Source organism: Xenopus laevis, chromosome 1L (genome assembly GCF_017654675.1).
Source record: "Xenopus laevis strain J_2021 chromosome 1L, Xenopus_laevis_v10.1, whole genome shotgun sequence".
Classification (NCBI taxonomy): Eukaryota; Metazoa; Chordata; class Amphibia; order Anura; family Pipidae; genus Xenopus; species Xenopus laevis.
This window is the reverse complement of record NC_054371.1, coordinates 214,661,063-214,681,132: the sequence shown is the minus strand read 5'-3', so window position 1 is coordinate 214,681,132 and position 20,070 is coordinate 214,661,063. Positions and strand designations below refer to the sequence as shown.

The 20,070-nt window shown below is 41.0% G+C and overlaps 1 protein-coding gene across 2 annotated transcripts in view; it reads left to right on the top strand.

The window, feature by feature from the left end:
- Positions 1-6,091: 6,091 nt before the first annotated feature.
- The window catches only part of egflam.L (EGF-like, fibronectin type III and laminin G domains L homeolog), a 67,600-nt gene continuing 53,621 nt past the window's right edge, over positions 6,092-20,070 (top strand). Inside the window, exon 1 of one of the 2 annotated variants that reach the window (XM_041569564.1) lies at positions 6,092-6,620. In XM_041569564.1, coding sequence (XP_041425498.1) covers positions 6,530-6,620 — 91 coding nt within the window. In that variant the 5' untranslated portion in view covers positions 6,092-6,529. The remainder of the gene's footprint in view (positions 6,621-20,070) is intronic. The other variant, XM_018266329.2, reaches the window with a different exon arrangement.

Sequence of the window (20,070 nt, the reverse complement as noted above, 5' to 3'; positions counted from 1 at the left end):
AACTTCTGGATCTACTCCCAAAATATCTTACCTCTTTTCTATCAAATGCAAACCTTCCTTCCTTCTTAAGAAATTAAGAACAATTCACTCACTGTATTTAAGTGGATTCATATTTCAGAGACTATAATAGGAACTGATTAAATCCATTGATTATTCGGGTAAAAAGCCCTGCGGTATAGGCGAGTGACTTTAATTTCAATGATGCTGAAATATTGTAAATGATTAATAGGAAAGGTTATTCATGAAATATACAGTTGTTCTCTAGATTATAAATCAGCATCATTGTTTCTTTTATTGTTTTTAATGACAAACAGGCAGCGTTTAATAATTTCGTTTGATTTCTGCGCTGGTGTAAGTGGGAGCGCAGATAAAGGAAATGCAGTGGAAGGAGATTATATTTAGATTTTGAGGAGGTTTCTTTGCATAGTCATGGGTGCAATTTAACTTGCAGAGCAGCATTTGTACATGGGAAATGGTAGGTGTAGTCAGGGGTGCAAATAATGTAAGAGAAAAAGGCCTGGCACACGGTGCAAGTTAAACCGGGGTCCTACCCCTGGTGTGTTTATTGCATCAAACAACGTTTCGGAGGGCGTTCCCCCTTCGGGATCTGTTATCCAGAAACCCGTTATCTAGAATGCTTCGAATTATGTAAAGACAGTCTCCCATAGACTCCAAATAGTAAAAATGATTTCCTTTTTCCCTGTATTAATAAAACAGGAGCTTGTACTTGATCCCAACTAAGATATAATTAATCCTCATTGGAAGCAAAACCAGCCTATTGGGTTGATTTTCTTACATGATTTCAAGATCCAAATTACAGAAAGATTTGAGCTTTCTGGATAACAGGTCCCATACCTGTATACGATAGCAAGATGGTGACAGTTGAGCGATGGCCACATTAAAACTTTATGACGGTTTAGGCAACCTTTTTATTTACTGTTGAAAGTACAAGTCTACTAGAAAATCATGTAAACATTCAAAAAACCCAATAGGCTGGTTTTGCTTCCAAAAATTATATCTTAGTTGGGATCAAGTACAAGCTACTGTTTTATTATTACAGAGAAAAAGGAAATCATTTTAAAGTTTATGTAGAACCCCAGCGTTCCTTTGCAAAAGCCCGCACTTTTCATAAATGGCGAATACGTTTGTTCTTTTCTTATTTAGTTTAATCTCCTGAGAAACTTCTGAGAAGGATGATATTCCTTGGGCATCACTATCTCCTCTACCCAGACATTGCTGTAATCCCTTATCCATACACAGCAATAACGTTATTGAGATCATCGAACAGAGCACCGGAGAGGATCACTGGCGGCAGCAGGTGTGGGAGTTGGAAAAGGCAGGGATTACTTTATTATGCTGACAGGTAACAAACAGTGTCTACACTCCGTCCTGCTGCAGGATTATGGCTTATGCTGACAGTGACGGTACAATATACTCTGCCTCTAGGATGCTTGGCTATATATATATATACATATATATATATATACATATATATATATATATATGTGTGTATATATATATATATATATCATTTATATACAGGACCAGTCCTGCAGCGAGTTACCTGCAAAAACCTGCGGTACCCTGCAAGTGGAATTTCCGGGTGCGGATATAGACGAGGGTCGGTGGTTGTGCGGGTTTGCAGGTCGGGCCGCGGGTCTTCTCAATGGCGATTTTTACTCCTTTTTTCTGAACACGCCTACTTCCGGTGATGTCACTTCCGGTTTACAATGACAGCACTTCCTGATTCTTGATGGTCAGCGGGTCGTGGGTCCTGGTTGTTGAAAAGGTACTTGCGGGTCAGGTAGCGGGTCCAAGCGGGTAAGAATGCGAGTTGCGGGTCCATGTTGTGGATTGCAGGTTGCGGGTACGGGTCTGGTACGGGTTCCAAAAAATGGACCTGCTAAGGACTCTAGCCTGGGGGGTTTTGCGGGCCCCTGATGTAGCAGCCCCAGTGGGCCCAGACCCTCCCCTGAGTTTGACGCTGGCGATAAATATTCCTATTCACAGAAGGGAGATTTAAATTATGTATTAATGTGTCCTCCAGAATGGACTCCTATTTTTAGATCAAATTTTTAATTTGTGTAATTTTAGAGGCTTGTTCTACTTATACGGGGAACAAAGAAACACCTGTTTATTAAAAAAATCCAAATATAAAAAAACTCAGTTTAATAAAATCGTGGGAAAACAACTCAAATAACTTCAATTTTTGAGCTAACAAGCCCAAAAAAACATCTGAAAAACTTGTGAAACTCAAAATGGAAAAAATTCCTTGAACATGAACTCGGCAGCTTTTCGAGGCTAAATTTTTCAATCCAAGTTTGTGGTGCTTATTAAATCTCTAAAATTCTAGATTTAGCTAAAAACATCTTAAATTGCGGTGACTCTGTGTGTCCATGTGTGTAACCAAACTAACCACTGGGCTGCAGTCTAACCATCAGGTCAACCACATACAATATCCAATCGATGGGCCTGCAGTCCAAATGGATAGATATTGTACTAGGAGGCCATAAACATACTCACCAGCTTTGCATTGGTCCATTTATTTGTACTGAACAATCAGAGGAACCAGAGAAATGCAGCATCTCTTCACTTCCTTTTGGTTGACCACTGGAAATATTCCATCAGGGCCAATAATCCACCTGGATTGCAGAATTGTCAATTAGAGGAATTCAATTTCACAAATGGCCATCCCTGTGCAGATGGTGAGAGAGTATGGCCAAAAATCACTGCTCAACCTGATCTGAGGGTGTATAACCAGCTGCTGATTAGGGGACTTTTCTTCTACTTAACATGAGAAACAAGGTTTTTAATTACTTTGAGTGTAAAATGCAATGTTTGCTTCAACATACAGATATGGGACCTGTTATGCAGAATAATCAGGAACCTGGCGTTTTCCGTAATTTGGATCTCCATACCTTAAATCATGTAAACGTTAAAGAAACCCAATAGGCTGGTTTTGCTTCCAATAATATGAAAATGATTAAAAGGGGCTGTTCACCTTTAAATTAACTTTTAGTACGCTGTGGAGAGTGACATTATGAGGTTTCATTTCCGAGTTAGTTGCTTTTTATTCAGCAGCTCTCCAGTTTGCAATTTCAGTAATCAGGTTGCTAGGGTCCAAATTACTCTAGCAACCATGCATTGCTTTATAGACTGGAATATGGAGATATATAGGAGAAATAGGAGAGGCCTAAGCAGAAAGATGAGTAATAAAAAGTAGCAATAACAATACATTTGTAGCCTTAGATGGGGTCGGTGACCTCCACTGGAAAGCAAGAAAGAGTCAAAAGAGCAACAATAAATTATAAATAATGTAGACAAATTGCAAAGTTTCTGGGAATTGGACATGCTGTAACATAATAAAATTTACCTCAAAGGTGAACTACCCTTTTAATTATATCTGAGTTTGGGTCAAGTATAAGATACTGTTTAAGTATTACAGAGAAAAAAAAATGTGGATTATTTGTATAAAATTGCATAGGAGACGGCCTTTCCGTAATTCTGAGCTTTCTGGATAATGGGTTTCTGGATAATGGATCTCATACCTGTATACATTGAAATTCAACACAAAATGGCATATTTCAGGATGAGCCAAATAATTTATCCCTAAAGGAATGGCTTATCTGTTTATATCCCAATAATTACCCAACACCCTTACTTCCCCCAGGAGGCTGGCGGCCCATCCAACAACACCCTGGAACCCTCTCATTTGAATGTTCCATTAATTAAAAGGAAACAAAGCTCTGTTTATTGTCTTTCCTTTTCCTATTATCTATCAAAGACAGTGGCCCGCCACCTAAATACCTTTGTGCAAGCACTGAGTTCCATGTGAAGTGTTAAAGCTATTGTATGGGCCGGCAGGTAATGAGCCTGAGCTGCTTATCAGCTCTTGTGTCACCTGAGAAGGAACAATGCAAAGTGTTTAATGAGGAAATCACTGTGTCAAAGGCAATTTGTGTAGAAGGATCTCAGTGGGGCTTCATGTTCTATTGGTTTATGTTTAATACACGTGAGCATGGAGGGTAATGGCACACAGACAATTATTAGTAGCTCCAAAGGTGGCGCCATATTGTCCCATTTCCACTATACCAATCGCCTGAAATCTCTCCTGCAAGTACTATCTATAGCAGCACCCGTCTATTTCTTTCTTATTTAGTTTGCAATGTTCAGATCAGCTCAGATTCTTTGGTCCATTCATTGCGACTGTTGCTGCTCCACTATGTGGTACTTATTCTGTATGTATTATAAGACTATTATAACACTTTTGCTCTGTATATGGATATTAGATGTCAGTGGGATCTGTATAAAAGCACTCAAGCTGGCCATACATGGAGTGATACATGGAGTGATACATGGAGCTGCTGCCTCTCCAGATGGCAGTTTATCAGCCTGTGTATGCAACTCAATCAAATTTAGCCAAAAATCTGACATATATTTATTGGGCAGGTTGGAAGATTCTGATGGGTGAGTATTGGATCATAACCAGCCTGTAGGTGGTCAAATTGAGCAGTGATCCGCTTATCTGACTATCTCGCCAAATAAGCTGATCTCATTGTGTATGGAACCCCTCAGTAACCTCTAACATTCTTGTAATTTACAGTAGGGGGTCCATTGTCCCTTATAATACATGAGTGATACTCAGAGTTCCCTGTATAACTCAGCCTGCAGCCTTGTGCCTTTATATAGTCACAGAACAACCCCTCAGTGATTTCTAATATCCTTATCATTTACAGTAGGGGGTACATTATCCCTTATAATACATGAGTGATACTCAGAGTTCCCTGTATAACTCAGCCTGCTGCCTTGTGCCTTTATATGGTCACAGAACAACCCCTCAGTGACTTCTAATATCCTTTTCATTTACAGTAGGGGGTACATTATCCATTATAATACATGAGTGATACTCAGAGTTCCCTGTATAACTCAGCCTGCAGCCTTGTGCCTTTAAATGGTCACAGAATCCCTCAGTGACTTCTAATATCCTTATCATTTACAGTAGGGGGTACATTATCCCTTATAATACATGAGTAATACTCAGAGTTCCCTGTATAACTCAGCCTGTAGCCTTGTGCCTTTATATGGTCACAGAACAACCCCTCAGTGACTTCTAATATCCTTATCATTTACAGTAGGGGGTACATTATCCCTTATAATACGTGAGTGATACTCAGAGTTCCCTGTCTAACTCAGCCTGCAGCCTTGTGCCTTTATATGGTTACAGAACCCCTCTGTGACTTCTAATATCCTTATCATTTACAGTAGGGGGTACATTATCCCTTATAATACATGAGTGATACTCAGAGTTCCCTGTATAACTCAGCCTGCAGCCTTGTGCCTTTATATGGTCACAGAACCCTTCGGTGACATAAATGGGGCTCACAATCCTTCATTTATGGAGCGTTGGATAATAGTGATCAAAGTCAGTGTAGAATTCAGACAAATATTTTATGGAGGGATAGCTATTTACTGGAATCCAAAAATAATTGGATTCAGCACATCCCAAAGTCTAAAGGAGCTGCTCTTTCCTTTGCAGACAGTAGAGATATAATTAGAATTTCAGATGGCCTCATTACATTATAGTTGTTTCAGTAGAAGGTTAATGTCTGGGGTTTTTTTTATTTCACGTAGTCTTGTGTCCAGCCTGGGCTCTTGTACTGGTTTAGCCTTTAGCCCACTCGGCCCTGTGGCCTCCAGTCTTTTCTCCATTCCAGCAGCTGAACCTCTGTCTGTTTCTCAAATCATTTCATGCAAAACAAATTCCATTGTAAGCGAAGTTGAAAAAAAAAAAAAGACACAGGTTTCGACCTTCGGCTCAGTTCATTTCTAAGTATCTTGTCGCTGATCCTGAGGATGAAGCCGCAGCGAGAGAATAAAATCCTGTCTATTATTGTCCCAGGGATACTCAGACTTGCCCTTTAAAGCTGTGAGCGATGTGACGGTCAGTTAGAAAAGAGGAAGTCGGTGTTTGTGCAAATGCCAACTGAATGGGCAGTTGGGGGATCCCTGTGCCACCCACTTCCCCTGACTGCCAGCCTTGTCACTAAGTGGCAGTATGAGTGGCCCCTAATCCCTGCGTGTTGCTAGATCAGTCTGAGGGGCTGGAGCAGACTCAACCCTCCATCTGGGACATTAATTCCTATTTATCCTCTTAGCTCCACACGCTCACTCCTGTACTCCAACTGCCCTTATTCTCTGGGCTGCACCCCCCACACTCACAGGCACAGGAGCATCAGGAAAGGGGGAAGCAGGAGGAATGGTAGAGGCCAGTGGGTTGGCTTGTGGATTTTGGGATGTAATTTGGGAAGAGGGGGGAGGAGGGAGTGGGAGTAGACACATATTGTAAATTGCTTTCTTGTGCTGTTTGCAGTATTGTGGTGGGATGTCAGTGCACAGAGGGGCCCCTCCTACACGTGGAAAGTCCGCTCTCTCCTGTCTGTTCTAACCCTCTGCCTCCACACACCATTATTAAGGATTTAAAGGGACTGTTGCCTGGCAGTGTGATTGTGTTCCACAGTTTGCTTTAGGGATGGATTGGCACAGGCTTGGCACATTGCTGCTTCTGGCAGTTGCAATTGGACTCTCTTTGGGCACCAAGAAACCCACTACAAGGAGACAAGGTAATGGCTGTTCTGTTAACCCTAATCATGCCGGAGCGGTGGTGGTGGTGGGGGGGGGGGGTTTGTTGCAGACTTTACTAACTTTTATTGCTTCTGCCTCTCCTGTGTTTGTAAATGAAGCCTTTGCAGCTGTATAATAATTCATTATTGTATCCTCTAGGTGTGCAGAGGGCTAGAATAGAAGTCGTACTAGGGGCAATAAAATCACTACTGTATGGCAGCTCCCACACCGACAGCTGAGCTTGTGTCTATAAAAAGCATTGAAGCGTCTTAAGCAAACACTGCCAGTCCACTTATAGCAGTCTTTTATGTTGCTTGCCCTTTAAAACACAATCCCATGGCACTCCAAGGCTCACGCTCAGGGATCATCTGTACTTTGGCCTAACTGTTCTTAGACTACAACTCCCAGCATCCCACAACAGCCACCAAGGATGTTGGGAGTTGTAGACCAAAAACAGCTGGATGGTTTATCGTTGTACAAGCTGCCAGAAAACATCTGGGCTTAATAATAAGAACACATTCCTGCTGCGGAGAGTACAAGAAAACAAAAGAGCGACTGCAGGACTTGGGGGGATCAGAGTACATGAGAAGTCCTTTGTCTGGGCATGGTGCCCTGTATTCTGCTGTACTCAGTGCTGTACCCCTTGTAACTGCAGGAGGGCCCCAAGTGTCACTGCTCCAGGCACCCTGATCCCCAGGAGCCTCTCTCCTGGGCTCCTGCCTAGTCCATTATTCTTTAATCAGTTAGTTACTAGCACTAAACAACTGAGTATTAAATCTTTAACCCTAAATAACTAATGAACTAAGGGGTTTAGTACATTTATAGGGCATGTGGATAATTAGTAGCTCTGTATAGGTATAAGGACTATCATTTACAAGTGACAATCATAGGCTTTGCTTATATAGCACCAACACATGCAGTGGCGTCGCCTTACTGATTAATAGTGTAGCCAGGGAACTGAGGCAGGACTTGAGGATCAATGAAGATAAGAGCAAAGTGATCCTGCTGCCTTACTGACAAAAGCTACATAACTTTGCTTGTATAATTAACTCACGCCTTGGGGCCCTTATAAACGTCTCTCCCCTGGTAATTAGTAGCATGGCCAGTTTAACCTCTACTGTGCCAGGCAACATTACCCCAGCTTAGTCCTCTGGGATCAACAAACAGGATCTAAGCATATTGTTTGGGATGATGTTGTAATGGGTGACTTCCTGGCTGGCAGAGGATGCTGGGAGTGGACTATACAGAAAACTGAGTAATCATTTACTTGGATATTGGTGTTTCTTTAACCCATTAACTGTCATCACAGAATATCTAATGAACAGGAATTGCATCTATGAGGTTGACTTGTCCTTTTTAACCATTTCATGAGTTGATATTGCTGGCAGCATCTTAAAAAACTGTTTTTATTTATTCTAACCGAGGCAAAGCATGCTGGGAGTTGTAGTCCAACTGCACCTAGTTTAAGAATAGACACTGCCACGCACTATTGGCTGAAGTTTTCTGCTACCTGCCCCAATGTCTTCCTTAGCATTCAGGAATCTCCCATGAAATCAGTGCAAGCTGGTGGTACTTGTATATAGACCTGTTGTACAATATGTGAGCAAAGGGCCCAGAGCTTGTTACAGCCACAGCCTGTGTCCAGCATAATATCAACCTGTATTCCTTCTCCATTTCATAGATTGTAAGTTCTTGGGGCAAAATGACCTGCTTTCTGTTTGGCAGTGAGCTATTTCATGATTCCCTTAGTGTTAGTGATTCCGTTCTTATATCTGTTGATTGTTTGTTACCCTTAGGGGCCATACTATGAATAAATCAGTGTCAGTCTCCTCCAGGGGGAGGGCTTGTGGAATCTCATGGGGGTCAGAGATTGTTTTTTATCAAGCAAATTATATTCATTTACTAGGACTGAAAGTCTGTAACATTGTAATATTCTTCCTAATTCTGTTAAAATGCAGCCCTAGGAAGTTATTACAAATATGGATATAAACCTAGAATAGAACTTAACCCATGGAATGCCACGACACAGGGGAATATGATCATTGTCTGGCTAAAGAGTCTTCATTTGTGTATTAGCATTCTAAAAATCTATTTATTTTATTATTATTATTATTATTATCATTATTTAACAGTTATAATCCACAGAACAGACAGAAAGTATTAAAATATATGTAATGTTTAACTGGTGTCATGAGAAATCTGCCAGCGTGAATTCTACCAGCCACAATATACAGAATTGCCCTTATTATAGGCAATAATACTTACAGCTCCCCGGGGTCTGGGAATGACAGCTCTGTATTGGAATTGCTGGCTCCTAACAGATGGGCAGCTGGGAGTTGCACCGAGCTCAATAGCAGCACCCGTGCTCTGATTTCATTCAATGTCTCAACAGTACAACTAACTACACACACAATAACTGGTTGCAAAGGCAGAGAATACGCAATAGAAGTAAAGGGTGCAAAGGAATGGAGAACAGACGGGGGAACTGAAAGTGTGAAGTAAAGGGTGGCCATTTCTCTGTATACAAGTATTCTGTTTATTTGCAATCACCCATCTATGAGACTGTGCACCCCACCAGATGCAAAGCACTACTTTATTCATCTCCTAACAGGGAATATCTGCATGCATTGTCTATATACACCCACCTAGAGTGGAAAAGGAGCAAGAGCAGTGAGTAGAGTTACAGATAACAAGGATAAGGATTGATACCTTTTAATAAATCAGAAACCTCGCTATTATCTGTGTTAATAATTCATATTATAATGTAGTGATCTGGGCACTCTTCATTCTGACCTCAGAAATATCCACTATATGGCCAAAAGTTTCTGGACACTTTGTCCTAAATGACATGTTGTCTGTAAAACACTCACTGCTGAGTTCCAAACACTGGAAGCAATGCCAGCACAAGAACGATTGGTAGGGAGTTTGGGTTTTTTTATGGGTCATCAGAGGCAAACAAACCTCACATCACCATGTGCAATGCCAAGTGTTGTCTGGAGTGCAGGGGTAAATTGCATTTCACCATTTGGCAGTTTGAGGGAAAAAGGGGGTTTGGCAGATGGTAGAAGAACACCACCTGCCCGGGGGCTCCTGGTTCCACTGAAAGCAAATGCTACACGGTACAGGGACATTATCCACAATTTATGTTTCCTACTTTGTGGCAACAGTTTGGGGAAGGCTCTTTCCTGTTTCAGCACAATAATGGGTTTGCTCAGATGGGAGTGGAAGAATTTGACTGGCCTGACTGGAATCCAGTAGGATGAATTGGAACAGGGTTGGACTGGGGGTATGCAGGGCCCATGTGTGCTGATAGTCTAGGGGCTCTCCACACCCTATATGGGGCACCCACTGCCCGGGAATGGAGGGCAGCAGGGGAGCAATGGCAGGCAGTAATCAGGTCTAGGTCTGCGGGGCTCACCAAGTTTTCTCCTGGTGTCCTGCTGGCCCAGTCCAACCCTGAACTGGAAGCTCAGTTCAGGGTCAGAGCCAGGCCTGATCCTCCAGCAGGGCCACCATTAGAAATCACGGGGGCCTGTACAGCAAAATGTTCTGGGCACCCCTGGGTTCTTAGGATCTTCTTCAGCTTCTTCAGCTCCTTTTGTGGCTTTGGGTCTTTTTGCAGCTTCGGTTCTTCAGCTTCAGCTACTTTCATGGTTTCGGGTCTTTTTGCAGCTTTGGGTCTTCAGCTTCGGCTACTTTCGTGGCTTCTCATCTTTTTGCAGCTTTGGGTCTTCAGCTTCGGCACCTTTCATGTCTTCAAGTCTTTTCGCAGCTTCAGGTCTTTAGCTTTGGCTCCTTTCTTGGCTTTGGGTATTTTTGCGGCTTCAGGAGTTCAACTTTGGGTCTTTTCACGGCTTCAGCTCCTTTAGCAGCTTTGGGTCTTTGACGCTTCAGGTCTTGGCACTTTTTTGGCAGTTCACTTAAAGGGGGCAGGCTAATTTGAAAACTGCAGCACAGCTGGGCCACCTTTCAGGCCTGGGCCCGCCACAGTTATACCCCCTTTGCCCCCCTGATGGCACCCATGTCCTCCAGTATAAGTGTCCAACCTCACTAATGCTCCTGTGGCTCAATGAAAGCAAATCCCACCAGCAATGTTCCATAATCTAGTGGGAACCTAGCGGGAACCTTCTCAGGCAGGAATGGGAAGCAACTTTATATTAGTACCATTAGTTTATGATGATAAACAGACCAGTGTCCAGATACTTTGTCCATTTAGTGTAAATGTCCATTTGAGGCATGCTGGAAACAGCTTCAGATGGACATTCTGCTTTTTCAAAGCTAAAAATGGATCACACGATTAAGAGCTGAATATCTTGACAACTATTTTCCAATAGATTTAACCACACACACAACAAACTGCTCTTTGGGGGTTGGGGGAGGGTATGAGTTGCCGTTTTAAGCATTACTTTGCATTTTAGCTCATAGATATGTATTGATCTTCCAGAGACAAGAATATGCCTTTGTCTCTCTTTCCTGAATGGGGTTTAGAATTCCCAGTCGCCCCCTCTTATTCTGACCACAGGGCAGTGATGTCCTACAGTTCCCTGCTGCACTTAACTTGGGAGACTAATAGAAAGTATGGCTGAGCCAATGCAAAAAAGTCAATAGATTCCTTATAAAACAAGCTCGTGGTATGTAAGACCCATGTGGCTGCTCTCATGGGAGGTACAAAAAAGTAACCAAATCTTCACTATAAAATACATACAGTTTTGTGACAGATTATCTTTAGCAATGCTGACATTTGCTCACTGTTTGTTTTGTCTGCTCACTTGAGCATGAATAGGTATTTACATTTGTCTGCTAGCCCAAGTCTAGTGCTTCCTTAGGGAGAGGCCTAAATACAACCTCCACTTGCTGCTGGGATGCTGGGAGTTGTAGTTTAGTAGCTGGAGGGCTGCAATTAGACTGTGAGCTAGATTGTTTTATCTGCTTATCAAATGTAAGTCTTTGCATCTCAGAAGAAAAAAATTAAGTGTTAATGGATAACACATATGTCCTCCCCAGCTTGTCATCTCACCATGATTTATAGCAGAAATATGAATGAGCTGATAAATTCCATGTTTCTTCCCATAGTCTCAAGTCAGTGTTATTTTAAGTAAGGAATGTATTTAATATTGTCTTAATTTCTCTTTGAACCTAATAGCTTTCTGTAGTCCCACGTTCTGAGCTATAGGATCTTGGCCACAGTAGGTGAATGTTCTAATTGTATTGCCCTGATGAGCCCTTGAACTAAAATAAGACAGTTATAGTATATAAGTAGTCTCAGAGATGGGCTTAGTGGTGGTAGGGTCTATGGCAAATAAGACTTTGAAGATGGTAGGACTGCCCTACTTGTGTTCCTTCAGCTGTTGTTGAGCTACAACTCCTTGACCCTATGGTGGGTTAAGAAGTTGTTCTTGAAGGATCACATTCTGCATCACTGTCATCTTGTCCTACTATCACCATCTTGTCTTACTATCACCATCTTGTCCTACTATCACCATCTTGTCCTACTATCACCATCTTGTCCTACTATCACCATCTTGTCCTACTATCACAATCTTGGCATACAGCTAATATTTTCCTCTGCTATTGCCATCTTGCTCTCCTTTCACAATCTTGTCCTAATTGCATCTTTCCGTATTATTAATATCTTGCCCTTATGTCATCATGTCATCCTTCTATCTCCATCAGCTCAGAAACCAGCATAATTACCATCAGAATTTAATAATCAGCCCTGTAGCATCAGCTTTTATTACAAGCAAACCTGCTTGATAGTTTGTGACGACCCCTAAGCTTAGCTTCTCATCAGCTGCCCAGAACCCACTGAGCAAAAATCCAAGATGGGAAACTCCTGTGGACAACTCTGAAGGGCTGAATCATTACTACTATAGAGATGTTTAACCTTTGGGTAGATTCAACAAGTTCAGTATATAAAATATGGCATTTCTAGCCATATTCATTTTTAGGGTTTCGTTCTCCTTTAATTGTACTGTACAAGTGTTCTTCTCCATATGACACACCATAATGTCCTATTAATAGAAACATTAGAAACAAACAAATCCTTGGTTTTTGTCATTTTTGAAATCTTAAGTGGAAGAAGGGTTTATAGGCTCCAAAATAAACTGGATTATGTGTCTGTTTAGGCTTTGTGTTGTTCCCATTCCTGTTAGCAACCACACTCTCACGGAATGGCTTATTAAATAAGAGTCAGCTGGCATTAGAAAGGAATACATGCAATAAATGCAATATAATTCTGTTTGCCCAACGTCACGGCCAAGTATACAAGGTATGGTAGTCCAATATCAAATAGTAACTCAGCAGGTAATGGAAGAGGCCCAGGGGCACCACCCTGAGCCTTCAGGAAGGGGAGCGGTTCAAACCAGGAATTTGTACAGCAAATGAAGGCAATCTTCCACCAAGCAATAAAATTAAGTAAAAATGTTTATCTAAGGGCAGGACTTGACGACGCGATTGGAGCAGACACGTCGCAATGCGTCTAGACACATGGGCGCTGCATTTTCATCTGACAGTCGGATAAATGTAGTTGTTACCTGTGATTTCTCCTTCACTTCGGTTTTCTTTAAAACATCCGCATGCGTTTAATCGCATTGCGACGTGTCGGCTCCAATCGCGTCGTCAAGTCCTGCCCTTAGAGAAAGGGATATTCTGAGATAATTTGCAATTGGTTTTCATTTTTTATTATTTGTGGTTTTTGAGTTATTAAGTTTTTTGTTCAGCAGCTCTCAAGTTTGCAATTTCAGCAATCTGGTTGCTACAGTCCAAATTACCCTAGCAACCATGCACTGATTGATGTTATCAAGAGACTGGAATATGAATAGGAGAGGCCTGAATAGAAAATTGAGTAATAAAAATGAGCAATAACTATAAATTAGTAGTCTTACAGAGCATTTGTTTTTAGATGGAGTCAGTGACCCCCATTTGAAAGCTGGAAAAAGTGATAGGAAGAAGGCAAATAGTTCAAAAACGATAAAAAAGAAAAAAATGAAGGCCAATTGAAGAGTTGCTTAGAATTTAGCCATACTATGACATAAAGGTGAACCACCCCTTTTATGTTATTAATAATAAAATATTCACTGGAAAAATATATGTAATGGAAGGTTTTCAGTGCACCCCCCTAGACTATGAAGGAGATTGAATTTCAAATTGGGGGAAAGAGTTGATTTCCCTTATTAATCGCACAACGTTGTATGTTTTATGGTCAGCTCCTGGAAGCCCCGGCCCACCCTTCTGAGTGGTTTCTGGCTGCTCATTCATACGCTCAGAGCATCCATTGCATTTATATAAATAAATGTTGCACTGGAAATTGAACACCATTAGATCCTGAAGAAGCGGATAATAGATGGTTGCTGTTGGAGGTCAGGGCTATTAACCTGGAAAATTGTGTTACTTGAGTTGTGTGTGCTCTTTACAGCCCATATTGCATAGATGGGATACGTTTGCATCACAATAAAAAAAAAAGAAAAAAGTGATTAAGTTGCTGGTTTTCTTATGTATTCAGGTTCCTTAACCTTCCTCCCGGAGGGACCCTCATTAAGCCTGGGAATTAGATCAGAGACCAGGAATTTATTTACAATCATTCTGTACCATGTTTTGTAGAGGGAAAAATCACTTATTGAAGCTGTAGACAGAGGGTCATTTTCAGGGGAGGCTAATTCCTTTCTTATTTCCAGTGGTTTAACTTTGGGGGGCCCGGGACCTCCTGCAAATTTTATTTTTCTAGGCCCCCACCCCCTCAGCGAAAATCTCAAAATCACAGGCCCCCCTACAGGCGAAATAGTCTGTAAAACTGTAGTTACACCACTGATAATATCCCAGGACCAATCCCATAATAACCCAGAACACATGGTAGATAAATACAGTGCCACTATATATATATATATATATATATATATATATTTATATATATGTATCACCTCCAAAATAACAGGAGAATAAATTCAGTGCCAGTTTTATTCATAATATAGAAAGAATTCCAGTGGCACACTGAATGCTGAAAGAGTGTAAAATTTATTCACCCCAAACACATACAGAAAATTAGTTTAGGGGTTCTCCTTTAACGGATCTTTTCGTAATTTGGATTTTCACATCATAAGTCTACTAGAAAATCATATAAACATGAAATAAACCCAATGGGCTGATTTTGCTTCCAATAAGGATTAATTATATCTTAGTTGGGATCAAGTACAAACTACTGTTTTATTATTACAGAGAATAGAGAAATATTTTTTTTTATTTTATTTTTTTTAAATTTGGATTATTTGGACAAACTGGAGTCTATGGGAGATGGCCTTCCCATAATTGAGCTTTCTGGATAATGGATCCCATACCTGTATAATACCCTTCTGGGTGTTTCAGGAAGTTAATTGGTGTTGGTTCCAGGAGGCCCATCCTTTCCAATTCTTCATTATAATCCACCTGTGCTCCTAATACCCATTCAAAGGGCTCTTACAGACGAGCATTTGAAGCTGCGCTCCCCTGCGTTCCGTTTTTATGCGTTCAGCCGCAGGGGATCGCAGGAGTAGATGCAGTTCAGTTTTTTTTCAATGGGGTTGTACTCACACAGACGCATGTAATCGCCGAACGCAGGTAAAATGCAACATGCTGCGTCCCAACCTACATTCGGCGCTTACATGCGTCTGTGTGAACTCATAAAACCGGAACACAGGGGAGAGCAGCTTCAAACGCCTATGAGTAAGGGCCCTAAGACCCATTGTTAAGAATTACTAGCCTAGATATATTACTAAAACAACATATTTCTAGTTTTTCGTATTTCTAGTTTGCTTGTTTTTAATGACTTGTCAGTATTTTTACGGACTACAATCAGAATAACAAACATTTTGATGGCACTTGTTATTTTCCCAGGTGCATAAAGACCCACCTATGATCGGTGGTTAGTTGATAGCTGAAAAACTGCCAATTTCAGGAAAAACTGTGCACCAGTTTTTTTCTTCCAAATTTCTCTTTGTTATCTCTAAGCAATTTTTCAAATGGGGGTCACTGACCCATCTAAAAACAAATGCTCTGTAAGGCTACACATGTTTTGTTATTACTACTTTTTATTACTCATCTTTCTATTCAGGCCTCTCCTATTCATATTCCAGTCTCTTATTCAAATCAGTGCATGGTCGCTAGGATCATTTACATCCTAGCAACCAGATTGCTGAAACTGCAAACTGGAGAGCTGCTGAATAAAAAGCTAAATAACTAAAAAACACAAACAAATTCTCAGAATATCACTCTCTACATTATACTAAAAGTTAACTCATAGTTGATCCGTCCCTTTATAGGGGTTGTTCGCCATTAAAATAACTTTTAGTATGATGTAGAGAGTGATATTCTGAGACAATTTGTAATTGGTTTTCATTGTTTTTTTGTTTTTTTTTTAGCTCTTTGGCTTTTTATTTAGCAGCTCTCCAGTTTTTATTTCAGCAATTTGGTTGCTAGGGTCCAAATTCCCCTAGCAACCATGCATTGATTTGAATAAGACTCTGGAATATGAACAGGCAAGGCCTGAATAGAAAGATAAGTAATACAAAGTATCAATAACAATACATTAGCCTTACAGAGCATTTTTATGGGGTCAGTGACCTTCATGCGAAAGCTGGAAAGAGTCAGAAGAAGAAGGCAAATCTTTAAAGCAAAATTAAAGAAAAAAAAATAAATAGTGAACGGCAATTAAAAAGTTGCTTAGAATTGGCCATTCTATAACATATTAAAAGTTAACTTAAAGGTGGTCCACCCCTTTAAAGGAAGGGCCCAATAAATACTGCAGCAATGGGGTTTTTATATTGTTTTAACTCTGACACCACCAACAGACAATAGAGATGAATAATCCAGCTATCGCCACTGCTCCCTGCACACAATAGGAGAGTTAACGCATATCTATTACTCAATGTGGCCTTTGTTATGGGTGAGATATTGACACTAGCGCAGAACTGACACTTGTGCTCTGCAGTCTGTGTGACACCTAAATGAGGCAATTTGCTGAAGTTTTGCAGCAGAACACTGATTAGCATGTTGCTGAGTTTGCAGCTGGGACTACGGTGGGATCTCTGGAAGAAAGTGTCGTTAATGAGCATTTTATTCGCTCTGCCCCCCTCTCTCTGCCACAGATTGGTAAACTGCAAATTGTGCACAAATCTTTAATGATGCCATTCATAAAGAAATTATGAAAGAGCATCCATGAGCGTTATTTTTAACTGCGCTACACCACCGATATCATCAAAAATAATAGCGTTGTAAAAAACGGAAATGTAAATTCGCATAGAGGAAATCTGCCTAATGATAGGAATTCATAGCTGGATATTGATATACTGACACATCGGCATTGGGTCGTGAGGTTTCGCCTACTTCTGGATCAACTTGTTTAAAGCTTTAAATAATTACAAAAACATTTTTTATATGTTTTCATATTTTTATATGCTTAAAGTTTCACCTTTATCTCCACCATAAGCTTCTCTGCCCTCTTGACATCATCACCACATTATGATTCAGAAAGTGATAGCCAACAGAATATTTCAGATTTTCTGGCCAATGACTGGGTTATATTGCGCTCATAGACCCCTAGGCCCTGAATCTGGTCATATGACTATAATAAATGTAACCTGTGAAGTCACTGGCCTCTTGGGTTGGCCAGTGACATCATATACAGGTATGGGACCTGTTATCCAGGATACGTGGGACTTGGGGTCTTCCGGATAATGGATCTTTCCTTAATTTGGATCTTAATGCTGTGTGCTTCGGTTCCCTCACTATCGTCTTGGATTCAGTTACTACCAATAAAAGTCTGCACTTTGACCATGAAATCTGGTTATTTGTAGACAACCTGTATAATTATGAATTTTCCTCTAGAGCCCAAACATATACTTAGCCATCAAAACACTGTACGACTGCACTAGTACAGGTATAGGACCTGTTATCCAGAATGCTCAGGACATAGGGTTTTCCAGAAATTGAATTATCATAACTTAAGTCTACTAGAAAATCATGTAAACATTAAATGAACCCAATAGGCTGGTTTTGCTTCCAATAAGGATTAATTATATCTTAGTTGAGATACTGTTTTATTGGCTAAGTATATGTTTGGTCTCTACAGGAAAATTCATAATTATACAGGTTGTCTTCAAATAACCAGATTTCATGGTCAAAGTGGAGAATTTCATTGGTAGCAACTGAATCCAAGGCGATAGTGAGGGAACCCAAGCACCACACCAGTAGACCAACATCAATCACTTGAAAAAGGATCCATGTCGATCCGGAACATGTTATGGTCCGAATAAAATCGATTGCAGCAGAGTCTGCCTACTGTGTGCTCCATCCGATACTATTTTGAGTGGTACTACTGAGATGTGACTGGATGAAGCATCAACAAGAAAAAAAAGACACTGAATTGCAGGAAAAGAACTACAGCTATAGGATCTATTATCTTGCTTTGGAGCTGAGGTTTACTGGATAAGGGATCTTTCAGTAATTTGGATCTCCCTACCTTAAGTCTTCTAAAAAATCATTTAAACATTAAGGGCAGAGGCACACGCTCATATTCGGGGAGATTTAGTCGCCTGGCGATAAATTGCCTTTTCTTCGAGTTGACTAATCTCCCCGATCTTCCTCCCGCCGGTGGGATTGCACTTGGATCACTTTGTTTTCCGAAGTTACCTTGTGAGGCAACTTCGAGCGACTTCGGAAAATGAAGCACACTGATTGCCATCTCGCTGGCGATTTACATTCTAGATGGCGGGAGGCAGTTCAGGGAGATTAGTCGCCCCGAAGAAGAGGAGCTTTGTCTCTGGGTGACTTATCTCACCGAATCTGAGCGTGTGTCTCTGCCCTTAAAGGGATACTGTCATTGGAAATTTTTTTTTTTGAAAATGAATCAGTTAATAGTGCTACTCCAGCAGAATTCTGCACTGAAATCCATTTCTCAAAAGAGCAAACAGGTTTTTTTTATATTCAATTTTGAAATCTGACATGGGGCTAGACATATTGTCAATTTCCCAGCTGCCCCTGGTCATGTGACTTGTGCCTGCACTTTAGGAGAGAAATGCTTTCTGGCTGGCTGTCGGCAGCTTTTATTGGCCCGTGTATGGCCACCTTTACTGAATGTGTCTCAGTGAGACATGGGTTTTTACTATTGAGTGCTGTTCTTAGATCTACCAGGCAGCTGTTATCTTGTGTTAGGGAGCTGTTATCTGGTTACCTTCCCATTGTTCTTTTGTTTGGCTGCTGGGGGGGAAAAGGGACGGGGGTGATATCACTCCAACTTGCAGTACAGCAGTAAAGAGTAATTGAAGTTTATCAGAGCACAAATCACATGACTTGGGCAGCTGGGAAATTGACAATATGTCTAGCCCCATGTTAGATTTCAAAATTAAATATAAAAAAAACTGTTTGCTCTTTTGAGAAATGGATTTCAGTGCAGAATTCTGCTGGAGCAGCACTATTAACTGATTCATTTTGAATTTTTTTTTTCCCATGACAGTATCCCTTTAACAAACCCAGTAGGATTGTTCTATTTACTTACCCCCAAGTACAAGCTACTGTTTTTTAATTACAGAGAAAAAGAAATTGCTTTTAAAAAAAAAAAAAAAAAAAAATTAGAACGGTCTGCTTATAATTGCTTCTATGGGAGATGGCCTTCTTGCAATTCTTAGCTTTCTGAATAACGGGTTTCAGGATAAGGGATCCCATACCAGTGAACAAAGCATCGATAAGAGTTCTTGAGTTTTGGTACATGCAAACTTTTTGACAGTCTAAAGGCCCCCATACACTGATAGATATAAGCTGCCGACATATTAAATTGGCAGCTTATTGGGAAGTATATGGTGCCCTCCGATGGGCTTCCTCGATTGATTTCTTGATGGGCAGGTTTAAAGATCCCGTCGGATCGAGGACAGCATCGGTTCATTAACATAATCCTCGATCCGACCGCCCATATTCTTCTCGTTGTGATCCAATCGTTGGGCCCTAGGGTGGACATATCAGGGACAGATCTGCTTGTTTGGTGACGTCGCCAAATGAGAAGATCTCCCAATGTATGTCCGTCTTGAGAAAATCTTGTACCATGGAGTGAAGATGATTATGCTTTGTTAGAATACAGTATGCAGGCCCGGATTTGTGGAAAGGCCACCTAGGCCCGGGCCTAGGGTGACAGGATTGGATTTTAGGGGGCGGCATGCTGCCCAACCACACCCACATTGGTTCAAAAACACTGGGGATGCGCTGGAGATACAACCATTTTTTAAATTTCCCATACGCCAATCCCCATTGCTCCTGTCCCCCTGGAGGGGAGAGGGGCGACGAACGGCAATGGGCCTAGGGGCGCCCACTATGTAAATCCGGCACTGACAGTATGCATAACAAATACACATTTATTAAGGTTCTCTGTTTGCAGATATAGATCCTGCATTCGAAAATCGTCAGCCTGTTTATAAAAGGGGAATTTTGTCC